This window comes from Bos taurus, chromosome 14, assembly GCF_002263795.3.
Source record: "Bos taurus isolate L1 Dominette 01449 registration number 42190680 breed Hereford chromosome 14, ARS-UCD2.0, whole genome shotgun sequence".
Classification (NCBI taxonomy): Eukaryota; Metazoa; Chordata; class Mammalia; order Artiodactyla; family Bovidae; genus Bos; species Bos taurus.
In genome coordinates this window covers 54,827,810-54,842,139 of record NC_037341.1, presented here as the reverse complement: position 1 = coordinate 54,842,139, position 14,330 = coordinate 54,827,810, and the positions used below count along the sequence as shown (strand labels likewise).

Sequence of the window (14,330 nt, the reverse complement as noted above, 5' to 3'; positions counted from 1 at the left end):
GGGTATATTGTCCCAACAGAAGTCAGACATGATAAGCCCTTTATAGTAGCAAACTGGTTCCTTCAGCTTCTAAATTTATGGTTTCTGTTTTTTCCGTAATTTTAGCAAAGGATTATCAGTTTTAGGAGCTTATTAGTAGAAGTTAAAAATTCAAGATTCATCCTCTAGTTGAATCCTGGCTCTGTTTTAGTGGCATCTTTGAGTCAATACCCAGCATCTGAATTCCTCATTTTCGACATGCACTTGCCAGGGCAGTGACCGTTCCTGGATGAAGATTGGTGCTTGGGAAGCAGGTGGTAGCTATGGAAACTGGCGTCTGGATTGATCTTCAGCACCACGCTACAAGCTACTACAACAGAATAAATCTAACCACAGCTAAAATGTTCCAAAAAGCCGAAATTTTGTCATTATAGGTGCCCCTTGTTCTATTACACTTCGCTTTATTGTGCTTTGCAGATAGTGTGTTTTTAACAAATTGAAGTCTTCTGGCAACCCTGTGCTGAACAAGCTTATCAGCACCATTTTCCCAACAGCCTTTGCTCACTTCTTTTACATTTCGGTATTTTCACAATATTTCAAACTGTTTCATTATTATATTTGTTATGGTGTTTTAGGGGTGTGAACCACACCCGTATAAGATAGCAAATTTAGTGGATAAATGTGTGCGTCCTGCCTGCTTTACCAACTAGCCCTTCCACTGCCTTTCTCCCTCTCCTCCCACCTCCCTATTTCCTGAGACACGGGAATATTGAAACTAGGCAAATTTAAAACTTTACAATGGCTTCTCTAAGTGTTCAAAAAAGAGTCACACAACTCTTTCTCTCAATCAAAAAGCTAGAAATGATTTTAGTCGTGAGAAACACCCACTGAAAGCTGAGATAGGCCAAAACTAGGCCTCCTTGGGCCTAACAGCCAAGTTGTAAAGAAGATGGTGGGTCCATGAAGAGTTTATTTTACTAGCTGCTACTGCTGCTGCTGCGAAGTTGCTTCAGTCGTGTCCAACTCTCTTCAACCGCATAGACGGCAGCCCACCAGGCTCCCCGTCCCTGGGATTCTCCAGGCAAGAACACTGGAGTGGATTGCCATTTCCTTCTCCAATGCATGAAAGTGAAAGTGAAGTCACTCAGTCGTGTCTGACTCTTAGCGACCCCATGGACTTCAGCCCACCAGGCTCCTCTGTCCATGGGATTTTCCAGGCAAGAGTACTGGAGTGGGATGCCATTGCCTTCTCCAATTTTAGTAGCAAGTAACTTGTTTTTCCCATTTACGCAGATTTTTAAAATTTAAGTTCCTCTCCCCTCATCACGGAGAAGGCAATGTCACCCCTCATATCAAAGACAGCTTTTTTCCTTTGTGTCATTTACTTCCACTTTCTTTAATGCATCCAAGGCTGCTCCAAGGTTATAGCAACAGCTGATAACACTTTCTGTTTACTTGGCTTTCTACCTTTTTCAGTGTCCGTTTGTCACAGCCTTTGGACTGCTCAGTAACCAGAGTAAGTTTCGAGAGTATCAGATGCTTTTCCATCAGAAGCCTCAATCTCCTAGGGCTGTAAAGAGCCACTTTTCTAGGAGCCTGCTTGTCATCACCCCATAAAACAGATTTCTACCCTTGCAGAGCTGCTGTGGACACTGCTAATCACAAGCTGGAGTGTTACAGAGAAACTCTAGCCGAAAGTCGGTGGTCACCCATGTCAATCTCCGCCTTTCCCATCAGGGAACTTCATGGCTGTTTAAAGGACTTTGCCTATTTACTGCTCTGATCACATCCATTTTGAGAGCTTCTCAGAGTTCTCCAGCTGCTGTAGAGATGTAGCAGTATTAAAGTGCCTGCAGTTGCAAATCTTTTAAATGGAGGTGGTGGCATTAAGGATTAACCGAGACAGTGTTCAGTACAGTGCCTGATGCACACATAACAGGTGCTCAGCAATGGTAGGTGTTGTGGGCTCCTAGACACACTTCTTTACAAGTCCCTGCACACACTTCCTCCTCGTGGGATCTTGTGCACACCTCCCATACATTACACCACCCATTGATGTTGCAGCCCTTTCCCTGAGCAGAGTGGGGAAACTTGACTGATCTTAACTAAGTTCATTTTTACACACCTTTAAGTTGAACTCTAATAAGAGGAAAGTTTTACTTGGTGCTCGGCACCACCTAAGAATTTTAACTATCAATGAATGACTCCTCATAATCCAGGGAGGTGAACATTATCCCCACTACATGTGTAAGGAAACTAAAGCTTGGAAAGGCATTGTGTGCCAGCTTAATTTAAAAGAAATCAGTAAGCTTTGGGAGCAGGTTTTTTAGTGGTTAGGTCAACATTCTAAGTGGACTGTGATTTCCAAAGCCTCTCTTCTCTTGATGAAACTATGAGCTGCCAAAGAGTGAGCTTTTAGGAATTCCTCTCTAGTTCTTAAATGGCGCTAGTGGCAAGAACCTGCCTGCCAATGCAGGAGGTGTAAGAGACGCGGATTCTATCCCTAGGTCGGGAAGATTCCTTGGAGGAAGGCATGGCAACCCACTCCAGTAATCTTGCCTGGAAAATCCCATGGATAGAGGAGCCTGGCAAGCTACAGTCCATGGGGCCGCAAAGAGTCGTACATGACTGAGACACAGCACTGCACAGCACAGTGTGAAAATTAGTAAGACTGCTTTCATTTTGCATTTTATCCATACAACCAAGTCAGAAATAACATGCTGGTTCAGAAAAATTAAACGTCAGTTTAAAATGCCAGCACCTATTGTTTACTGTAGAAAGTGAGGCTACCAAACCACTTCAAACTCTGTTAGCTATTTGATTGCAAGAAAGGAGAGGAAGGATCTTATTCACCATCAAATTAGAGAAATACTGCTGTTGTTAATGGCTTTCATATTCTAGTCTATTAAAGCTATGGTCTAGCAAAATTTTAATTTTTCAGTTATTCAAATAGCTTTGATCAGAAATGATAACTTTCAAGGAACAAGAGCGAAAATATCTCTGAAGGTGAGTCAGGTAGGATTGGCACAGGGAGGAATTCTGTGACCATGAGGAGAAAAGTTCTGATACCTGCCTTTAATAGCATTCAGTAGGGGAGCCTAGGCTTCTCTGGTGGCTCAGATGGGAAAGAATATGCCTGCAATGCGGGAGACCTGAGTTCCATCCCTGGGTGGGGAAGGTCCCCTGGAGAAGGGAAAGGCAACTCACTCTAGTATTCTCGCCTGGAGAATTCCATGGACAGAGCAGCCTGGAGGATTATAGTCCGTGGGACCGCAAACAGTCAGACGTGACTGAGTGACTAACACACACAGACACAAGGGAGCCTGGACTGTGGGTTTTACATCATCATTTCACATCCATAATCCCAGATGCCTCCATGGCCTCTGTAGATGGAATGAGAGATCCTCTTCCCAGTCAAATCAACAGAGAGTGGCCAACGAAGTTCTGTGAGAAATGGTTAGAAAACATCTCCATCAAGCAGGAAACATCTCCATTAAGCATTCGATTGTTTAGGACAGTAGAGGATAGAGTCCTTCAGCATTATCCAGAGTACTTACTCTTCCAACGAACTGAGAGTTACCACCAGGAGCTCTTACATGAACCGGCAGTTTTCAAAGAACTGGTATATGGTGAACTGGCTTTCAAACTGTTCTCAGAGGTGACCCTGGAACCACTGCCGGAGATGAGAGAGAGGCAGATGGGAGGTCTCCAGGACTGGTGTGCTGTTCCCAGATCTGCACTTTTGTGTGTTCAGTGTATTAGGTTTTTTAATGTTGAAAAATTATTTTGACAGAGACGTGCCGTGCCTTTTACAGAACTTAAACACTGCTGAAATATTCCAGTATTTTAACACAAACTCTTTTGAGTAGCATTTAAACCTTTTTTTAATTTTAAAATTCTTTGAAATCATTGTATAACGATTAGTTACCACAATCACTGTGACTGAGGGAGAATCTGGTCAAAGCGGAGCCTGCCTTCCTGTGGTTTAAAAATAACTACCTGACTTACTTCACTCTGTAAAGTGGGATCTGGGTTCGTTGTAAAGCAATTATCCTCCAGGGAAGGGCAGGGAAACTACCTGATAGAAACTTGTATTCTATTTGGATTTCTAATTGATTTCTCAGGACCATTGGGCGTTTGTTGACATTCTTTCAAGACTTGATTTCTGTAAACTGCTGTTTTTAATGGCCCAAGTTACTGCTTCATTGTACACATTTTGCCTGGCAAGACTGGGAGTAAGTGAATTTTGTAAAAGAGCTCACTGAGCCAAAATGGAAGTCAGAAACCACCCCAAAACTTTTAAAATGAAAAATCCTCAAGAGAAAAAATGTATCAGACCCAACCACGACTAAGGCAGGGCCTAAGACAAACACAAATCACAGACTTCCTTTTTCTTCTGCCACAAATGCCAGAAACGCCTGGCATCTGAGTGTATTGCATTTTTTTTTTCTCCTTTCTGAACAGCTCAACTTGGAAAGGTCAGCCTATCCCTTTGGGAAAAATCTTTTCTTGTAAATTGGAACGTTTGCACACAAAACTGTAGGAAATGTTTAACATTTGCTTTGATGGGACAGCAGTTTGTTCAATAGAGTAGAATTGTTCTTCTTTTTCCATTTTCCTGTCTGTTTGTACATCACAGGCACCCAAATTATGGAAAGCAACTTTGAGGCGCTTCTTTCTATGGGGTCAGATGATCCTGTCCACAAAACCAGCCAACGCCTTGGACTTCCGAAACGCAGGCTGTGTTCCCTCTTTTATTTACTCCGAGGGACTCATTTGTAAGAGACTTTGTTCTGAATAAAAGCAGTAATTTTCCACAGACTATACATAGTGAAACCCTGGAAAAGGAGGAGGAGGAGGTGGTGGAGGAAGGAAATAGGGAGAAAAAGAAAAGTGGAATAACCGCTCTAAGTTCTCCTGTTTTACCTTTGCACAAATTTGTTTCCATGTGTATAACACATGTTGTACACTGTCCAGTGTTTCAATGAATTAACTTTCTGTGAGTCTTCTGGTTTATGTTTTAAAAAGATACAGGTCATTAAGACAACAAAGCAAGTTGCTGTTTGTGATCAGCTGCCTCCAGTGTGATGATCAACATAAACGTTTGTGGTTCATGGATAAATCTCCTTCACCAGAACCCATCTTGCCATCCATCTTGAACTGATGAAGAACAGTGCTGATTTTATGTGGTTCTATTCGTTTCTGTAGCAACACATGGATACCAAAAGCACACTTACAATTTTTCTTAAAAATGCTTAACTTGGCAATGACAAAAAATAAACAACACAGGGAGGGATTGTAAGGAAGATGGCCAGATCTAGGTGTTGGTCTGGGCTGGACAGCAGGAAGGGACCTGAGTCAGCATGGTTCATTATTTTGGGAGGCTTCCGATTACTCACTTCCAGAAACGGCTTCCCTTTCATTTCTGCCAAGTCCCTCTGCTACTGAGTGTGTGCAGTGTGAGAACCCACATGTATCCCTGAGGCGTATGTGTGTCCCACGGAAGAAGTGGACTGACTATCCAAGACAACCCACTTCTCTCCATGGCTCCATCCTATCCCTCTCACTTCCCAAGGACTTCCCTCCTTCAATTAATTCTTTCTCTCCTAGGTCATCAGTTTCTTTCTTCATTGGCTCAGTCACAAAAGTGTACAAACATTATTTCTTCTCGGTATTGAAAAAAATTAAACAAATCCTTGCAACTCATATCCCCTTATAATTATTACCCACAGCCCGCCTCTTCTTCATAGTAAAACTTCAAAATAAGTTAGCTGCACACATTGATTCTTTCTCTCTTCCACTCACTCTCCAACCTACTCACATCTAGCTTCAATTCCCATTTTTGCAATAAAATGATCTCCACAGTCACTGAGATTTTGTTGTCAAAGCCAGTGGACACCTATCTGTTCTCATGCAACTCAGCTTCTAATAGGACTTCAACACAGTTGACCATTCTCTGCTCTTGGCTTTTGGGATCCTGCCTCCACCAAGTTTTCCTCCTGCCTTTGGGCTGCCTCTCTCCAGATGTTTTGTTGGTTATTCATCCTCTATCTAGATGTGGAAGCACCATAGGACTCAGTTCCCAGCCTTCTCCTCTTTACACCCTCCCTGGATGATTTCATCCATCCCATGGTTTGACATAGTGTGTGAATGCTGAAGAATCCTGGTCCTGATGACTCCTGTGATTTTCACATTCATACACACCATTACTCTCTTGACATCTCAAATTCATTGTTTTAAACTCGTTTCTCTTGGACTTTTCCATTCTCAGTAAATGACACCACTATTGAGCCAGATGCTCAAGTCAAACACTGTGAGACATCCTTAGTTTCTCTTCCTTAAACCCTACCTCATCTCTTCCCCATATTCCACCTATCAGGAAATCACATCAGTTTTCTTTTTAAGATATATCTTTAATTGTTCAACTTCATCTTTATATCCACTTCTACCTCCAAATTGTCATCATCACTTATTCGGACTATCACAATGGTCTTCCTGCTGTCACTCCTGCTCCTGTACATCCTGCACAAAGCAGACAGAGTTTATTAAAAAGAAGAAAAACCAGATTGTATCATTGCCCTGTATAAAGTCTGTTAATATTTCTCACTGCTCTGGGAATAAATTCAAACCAACCCTCCCACGGTTTGCATGGCCCCATATGAACTAGCTTGTCCTCCCCTTCTCAACCACCTCCTTCCCCTCACTCTGCTTTAGACACACTGGCCTCCTTGATGTCCCTCTAACATATCCAGCCCTTTTCTGCCTCAGAAACTTTGCCTCTGTTCTTTCTGCAACATTTGACCTCCCATATCGTCACTGATTGGCTCTCTTTCATCTGTTAACACTAACATTGTTGGCATTTCTTCAGATATGTGTTCCTTGCCTTTACCCCAAATCTCTTGTTCAAAACATCTTATTTCCTTGGAAGCACTTACCATTATTCAGAGTTAACTTGTTCATCCGATGGCATGTTCTGTGTCTTTCACAGATAGAATGTAAGCTCCCTGAGGGCAGAATCCTTGCCTGTCCCCTTCATTATTGGTAACAGACCTAGCAAGGTGTCTAGGATGAGAGCACCCAATAAGTATTTGTTTGATGAATTCATTCAACAGCTCTGATTAGAACTCCCTATTATGTGCCACCTACCGTTCTAAGCTCTTGACATTTATCTGTGAATAAAACAGAACACAGATCCCTAATATTTTAGTGGGGCAGATGGGCACTAACTAAGACATAGTCAGCAAAAATATAGTATGTCCGAGGGCATGGCAACCCACTCCAGTATTCTTGCCTGGAGAATCCCATGGACGGAGGAGCCTGGTGGGCTACAGTCCATGGGGTTGCAAAGAGTTGGACATGACTGAAGCGACTTAGCACACAAAGCTGATTAGGTGCTGTGGAAGAATTGTTTCTGGGGAAAACTTAGGATATTCTCCAGTCTCTTCCCTTTGTGTGCAAAGTGGAAAAGGCATGTGCTTTGCACACTTGAAACCTTGGCTTCTACAGATGAATGATGACACTCTGAGCAATTTACCTCTTTTAAGGCTCAGCTCCTTTAACTGTAAAATAGAATAATACCCACTTCTCCAGGCTGGTGTAAAGAACAAATGAAATAATACAGATTTGATACTATCTCATCCCTTCCAGTCACCCACCCTCACCCTATCACTCCAAGGACAGAAGCCAAATGGTGCAGTATTTCCTCCCTCTCTGAACCCCTAGCATGCTTTCAAACAAAATCAACCCAAATTCCTGAAAACACTCAGTGTATTTAAATAAGTACAGGGTTGGCCAAAAGTTCGATTGGTTTCTTCTGTTACATCTTATGAAAAAACATGAACAACTTTGTGGCCAACCCAACATGGGGACAAACAAGTGTACGGATAACCGCAGAGCAAACAATCAAAGCTACTTTTACTCAGAAATAATGCTTCGTAAACATTTTTTCAATTGTAGTCTCTATTTATTTCTATTTTTGGCTGTGCTGGGTCTTCATGGCTTCATACACTTTTCTCCGGTTGTGGCGAGCAGGGGCTACTCTACAGTTGCGCTGCAGTACTTGGGCTTCTCCTTGCAGCGGCTTCTCTTGTTGCAGAGCATGGGACTCTAGGGCTCTCGAGCTTCGGTAGTTATGGGGCTTGGGCTCAGTAGTTGCAGTTTCCAGGCTCTAGAGTACAGGCCCAATAGTTGTGGCACACGGACTTAGCTGCATGTGGGATCTTCCCAGGTCAGGGATCGAACCTGTGTCTCCTGCATTGGCAGGTAGATTCTTTACCACTGAGCCACCAGGGAAGCCCAGAAAATAATGCATTTTAAAAGATAGAGTGGGAAGTCCTCGCCTTTATTGAACAATTATTTTTCCCTCTTTATCATGTAATTCCATTTTTACAGTTTCTACTGTTAAAGATGGAAGGGTGTGCCATCCATATAGTCTTTCTTATCATATGCAGAAGTAAAATCACAGAGATAGTTATTTTATAGGAGGATAGAACATTTATTTCAATGGAAACACTAATCTTTATTTTCATCATGCTTTAGTGTGTGGTTACAAACAATTTTCAACAAAACACTATATATAATAAGCAAAAAATAAGTTAATACAATGTAAACCTTACATACAGTTTCATCAATTACCAGGTTTAGGAACACACAAGCCATTTCAGACTCTGGAGCTACATTTAGTTTTAAAAAAACTGCAAACACTCAAACCTTATCAACCCCAATTAAGACACTAAAGAGCTATTCAAGACTTCTTCCAACCCATTACACAAATACATTTTTATTTTTGGTTACAGTCCCCTGCTATGCACAAGACCATTGGAATGCTGTTAACAATTACACATTTTTGAAAAACGGGACAAAGCAAAGCAAGGAGATAACATGCCAGCCTTACAGAAGCTGTCTTGAAAGTGCAAACTCTGCATTTTCTCTTCCTGAACCACTAGGATAATAAGCAGGGGTACCTTGGACGACAAGGGCAGGGTCACGAACATGCTTTCTCTATCACACCGGTGGGACATTGACTGGAACCAGGTCTCCATGCCTTTGAAGATACCTCCGGTTTTCAACAGGGAACAGGCTTTCAACTAAATATAGTGCAAATCAAATACCGAGGAGCAAAGAACGACAGAACCAGACCCGCCACCGGTCGACCCCGCGGCTTCTCCACCGGGCACCGTGCTGCACGGGGTGGGGGCAGGTGGGCCCACCCCACCGAAGCCACATCGTCTCTTTAGGTTTTGATGTGCTCGGTGGTGCGGCGGAGCGAGTGCAGGGCCACCACGCAGCAGCCCCGTAGCAGGGCCCCGATGTTGTACAGGGGATCCGTGCCCCCCCTCTGAGTACTGAACGCCCACAGCACGGTGGGGACCACGGGGGCCCCCACGGCCAGCAGATCCACCAGGAAGCTGCGGCTCCAGTAGCGCCCGGCGATGCCCCCTGCGCGGGCCAGTGGGCCCGGGCCGTCCAGCCTCACCTCCTCCTCCGCCGCCGCCGCCTCCGAGCCCGCAAAATCCAGCTCTCTCATGAGGCGGTTCCCACGAGCCTCGGGACCCGCCGCGGGGGACGGGGTCTCCACGGGAGACAAAAGGATGGCCGAGTTTGGATTCCGGGGAGTTAAATCGACCACGAAGGTGGAGATGGGCTCTGGGAAGCTTTCGGTCGAGTCGTCCCCGGACTCCTCGTCGGGGGTCGCGGCGCTGGAGGAGGGCCAGGGGTCCTGCAGCCGGAGCACGTGCCGGAGGAGCTCGGAGAAGGCCGGGCTGTAGGGCACCACGTCGGTCTGCACCGCCCGCTCCGCCACCGCGCGGCGCCCTCCGCGGCCCACCGCCGCCGCCTCGCCGCCCAGCGCCACGACCTCGGCTCCTGGCAGCTCCGGCTCCGGGATGGCGCCTGTCACCAGCTCCTCCAACACATCCTCGCCGGGGGCCGCGCCGTCTGCCCCCAGCAGCTCGCTGTCGGCCCCTTCTTCCGTGGCCGGCTCCTCCGGGGACAGAGCACCCTCCGTCGGCCCCAAGGCCGCGCCGAGGGCCAAGCCCTTCTCCGGGGACTCACAGGGGAAGTCGAGGCACAGCTCGTCCCTCAGCAAGCCGCTGTGCGCCATCTCCATGCTCTGGAGGAGCGACTCCAGCTTCTTGTTCTGAATGTTGATGTCCACAAAATATTTCTGAATGCCTTTGTCTTTATCGGCCAGGCTGCTCCGCATCGTTTCGATGACCTGTTTGAGTTGCTTGATCTCCTTCCGGGCCTCCTTGAGGGCCAGCTGGGCCTCCACCCGGTGGCACTCTTCCTCAATCCAGTCCTCGCGCATTCGGGCCAGCTGGGACTTCAGCTCCACGATCTCACTCTCCCTAGAGCCGGAAGACAAGGGCGACTCAGAAAGAAAAAAGGTCAACTCTGACACCCGCCTGGAGCCCATGCTCTCCCACCGGAAACGTGCAGGTTATGTAACTTTCTATTTTTTTTTTTTCTTTCTTTTGAAGGTATTAGCTCTGAACTGCCCCCCTTTTAATTGTAAAATAGCTAAGATAATAACAGTTACTAGAATCAGAAAAAAAATTTTGCTGTGATTGTTTTTCTCTCCTTTTTCATAGTGTCCACTCTATGTCTGACATGGCACTAAGTACTTTTCAAGCATCCTGCTTAGTCGCTCAGTCGTGTCTGACTCTTTGTGACCCCCATAGACTGTAGCCCGCCAGGCTCCTCTGTCCATGGGGATTCTCCAGGCAAGAATACTGGAGTGGGTTGCCATGCCCTCCTCCAGAACTTCCCAATCCAGGGATTGAACCAGGTCTCCCGCATTGCAGACATATTCTTTATATTCTTTACAGTGGTCTGAGCCATCTTTCAAGCATTATCCTCTGCTTAGTACAGACAGTTTTATTGCACTTTGCCTTATCATGCTTTGTAGATACTATGTCTTTTACAAATTGAAGGTTTGTGGCAACCCTGCTTTGTCAGACACTGATTAGCATTTTTTAGCAATTAAGGTATTTTTAAATTAAGGTTTGTACATTTTTTTTAGGTATAATGCTATTGTACACTTAATAGACTCCAGTGTAGTAAAACAACTTTTATAGGTGCTAAGAAGTGACAAATTTCATATAAATCACTTTATTGCAATTTGCTTTATTGCAGTGGTCTGGAACCAAACCTGCAATATCTCTGAGGCAATCCTGTACTTAATACTGGAAATTATTTTATTAGAACACATTAGAGTCTCTTAGCCTGCTTTAATCTCCATAGCCTACTCTTTCATATGTCCACAAAACAATTTGGGGAAGGAAAGTCCATATCACTTTTAATTATGTGTCAAAGGCAGAAGACAGACTGATAAACTTTAGCATTGCAAAACAGTTCTGATCATATTCCAATGATAAAAAAACTTTTTTAAACCATAAAAAGTTACATGTTTCAAGGACTTTATGAAATGTTGATAATTCTACCTCTTCTCAGGCTAGATGACATTAGATCCATCCTACACTGAAGGGAATGGTTAGCTTCTTCACAGGACAATATTTCTAGATATTTGTAAAAAAAATGTTTCCTTACATATAATTTCTTCCTAGTCAATGTAAATGTATGTATTCATTCTCTCAGTGACTAGGACAAGACCACATAGTCAGGATACTGACATATTTGAAGAGATGTTGTACATACTGCTTCTTTAAGTTTAGGCTTCACTATTCTCTAGTTTCACTGCCTTTCCACACCTCCCTCCTAGGGATTCAAACCATCCCAGAAATTCCTCAAAACATAAACCAAGACTTCCAGAAAGTATGATCTGACTCATGTCACCATCGACCCTGGTCAGAGCTCTCAGAAAAACTACCAAGCAAAAATCTGGCCTGTCCCAATACGTCAAAGGTCTTTTCTCTCTGAGATAAGATCTCTTAAGCTTGGGCTGTTGTTTTTCTTTTTTTTAATTACCGTAACACTTGGCCAAGAATAATGAACCTTTTCCTTCAGCACAGAAATAGCTTGCAGGAATCACAATGCACACGGCCATCCACTCTCTGACACATACAAACAGGGCTTCATAGGGGCCAGCTGTGTGTGACCCAGTCTACTGGAAGTACGGCATTGTTCCTGCAAGTGTTCTGTCCTTTAAAAATAGCTCTGCACACACCCAGCTCTTCACGTCAAAGCTAGACACACCCAGAAAAAGCAGAGGGTCCCTTCAAACCCAGGAGGGTTCCCTGAACTCCTAAGAGTCAAATCACTCAGGATTATGAAATGACTCTTCTGAGAGACTGAGTTAAGAAATCCGACAAAAATTAAATGAAGTAATTTTTCTTCTGTTCTACAGCGTGGGTTCACATTTCACTTTATGGAAAAAGAAAGCGTTCTAAATCACAGCGTGCAAGGAATGCGACTTCACCTCTCATGCAGTCGGCGCTCGGACTCCTTGAGCTTGGTCTTCAGGTGTCTCACCGTAACCTCTTTCTGCTGCAGAGGGGTCAAGTACTGCTCTGGATTTGGGGGTTTGACACCATGATTTTCACCACAGGACATGTACCTTCCAGACCGCCTGAAACAATCCAAGTAAATGAAATATTACTTTTTCTATAAAAAAGGAAAATTAAGGCACAGCTAAAACAGCTTGAGAAGAAACGGCAGCTGTGTGCCGGGATCTTAAAGCCCAACAGTGAGTGGCCTCACTTTGATCCCTGGGTTGGGAATATCCCCTGGAGAAGGGATAGGCTACCCACTCCAGTCTCCTCGGGCTTCCCTGCTGGTTCAGACGGTAAAGAATCAGCCTGCATTGTGGGAGACACCTGGGTTCAATCCCTGGGTTGGGAAAATCCCCTGGAGAAGGGAACAGTATTTTTGCCTGGAAAATTCCATGGACAGAGGAGCCTGGCAGGCTACAGTCCTTGGGTTCGCAGAGTCAGACATGACTGAGCGACTTTCACTTCTCTTCACTTCACTTCAGAAGGGGAACAGTCATCCACCTGCCACTCTTAGGACTGCGCATAACTGGGAAGATTGAGGGCGGGGCTTTGTCAAGGGGGTGGGGCCAGGAGAGGGAGATTTTCTGTGGCTTAGGGACGATCTCCTGTAAAATAATGCACAATTATCCAGAGACCCACCTGTCAGTTCAGAGTAGGAGGCTGTTATGTTAAAGGGCAATGAGTGGGGGCAGGAAGGGAGCGAGATGACCTCGCTTCCACACAATGTGCCACTTGCCTAAAGATCTTGATTGTTGTTGGTTGAATTCAGATTGTTCTGATATCAGTCCCTGACGTGAGTGTGCTGATTTGGTTTAAAGTTTCCTTCTTTTGAAGGGAAAAGAGCTGGTCTACTCGCACCAGATAGGGTTTGTAAGACAGGTGTCCAGCGCTCTGTGAAGCTTCCTTCACTGGAGTCCTGGCCCCTGTCAGGCCTGGCCGAGAGCGGGGCATCCCTCCTGCTCTAAGAAAGCTGACTGTGAGACCCGGATGCCCGGGAGGAGGAAGATGGAAGGAGGAGGGCTGGCAGCTTCTTCCCCAATTCAGGACCTGGGCCAAGCCGCCGCATCCGCCCTGCTGGCCCTGAGCCTGCGCTCCATCCAAGATGGCCCGTGCCCAGCGTCCAGTTCCCAACTGGCCTGCTAGGGCCCATCTGGATGTGCAGTTCCTTTTTTCTGCAACCTCGTGCCTTCCAGGGACTAATTCATTCCTTTCTTGAGCTTCAGATCTCATTTCAATTTCGCTTTTTCAGAGAGGCCTCCTTTGACCCCTCCAAATGGATCCTGTGTCCACTTTTTTTTTTTTGATGCAGACCATTTTAAAAGTCGCTATTGAATTTATTACAGTATTGCTTCTGTTTTTATGTTTTGGCTGCGAGGCATGTGGGATCCTAGCTCCCTGACCAGGGACTGACCCTGCACTCCCGTGCACTGGAAGGCAAAGTTTTTAACCACTGGACTGCCAGGGAATTCCCAGTTCCCAGCTTTTACACAGAATGACAGGTACTTGCAGAATAATCCTAATGCATTTCTGTCATTAGATGGCTACTGTTTTTCTTCTCCTCTGGGCATCAGCATGGGGACCTCTGTTGTTCATGGCTCTATTCCCAGTGCTTCACACAGCACTGGATACAGTGTGGTACTCAGTAAACATCTGGTGTTTGAATGAACCGGCAAACACACGAACGACTCTTCCCCATTCGGAGGGAAATGCGTAGGACCGTCCTACTGCTGCTGTGCCATTTCTCCTACCCAGCCAGTAATTCCTGGGACTGCTGAGCCTTATTAGAAATTGTGGCTCCTGTCCTTTCTGCAGCAGCCCTTGAAGGATTGTTACTGAGTGCGGGAAAGTAAAGAGATGTGTCATATTGCAGGACAAGGCAGGGGATTGAGAGTTATATGC

At 45.2% G+C, this 14,330-nt stretch overlaps 1 protein-coding gene across 10 annotated transcripts in view; it reads right to left on the bottom strand.

Annotated features, from left to right (window-relative positions):
* Window positions 1–8,299: 8,299 nt before the first annotated feature.
* The window catches only part of SYBU (syntabulin), a 129,340-nt gene continuing 123,309 nt past the window's right edge, over window positions 8,300–14,330 (bottom strand). For 9 of the 10 annotated variants that reach the window (XM_010812148.4, XM_005215596.3, XM_025001763.1 and 6 more), the window contains 2 exons: window positions 12,359–12,508; window positions 8,300–10,328 (listed from right to left, as the gene is read on the bottom strand). In XM_010812148.4, coding sequence (XP_010810450.2) covers window positions 9,212–10,328; window positions 12,359–12,508 — 1,267 coding nt within the window. In that variant the 3' untranslated portion in view covers window positions 8,300–9,211. 10 annotated transcript variants of the gene reach the window in all.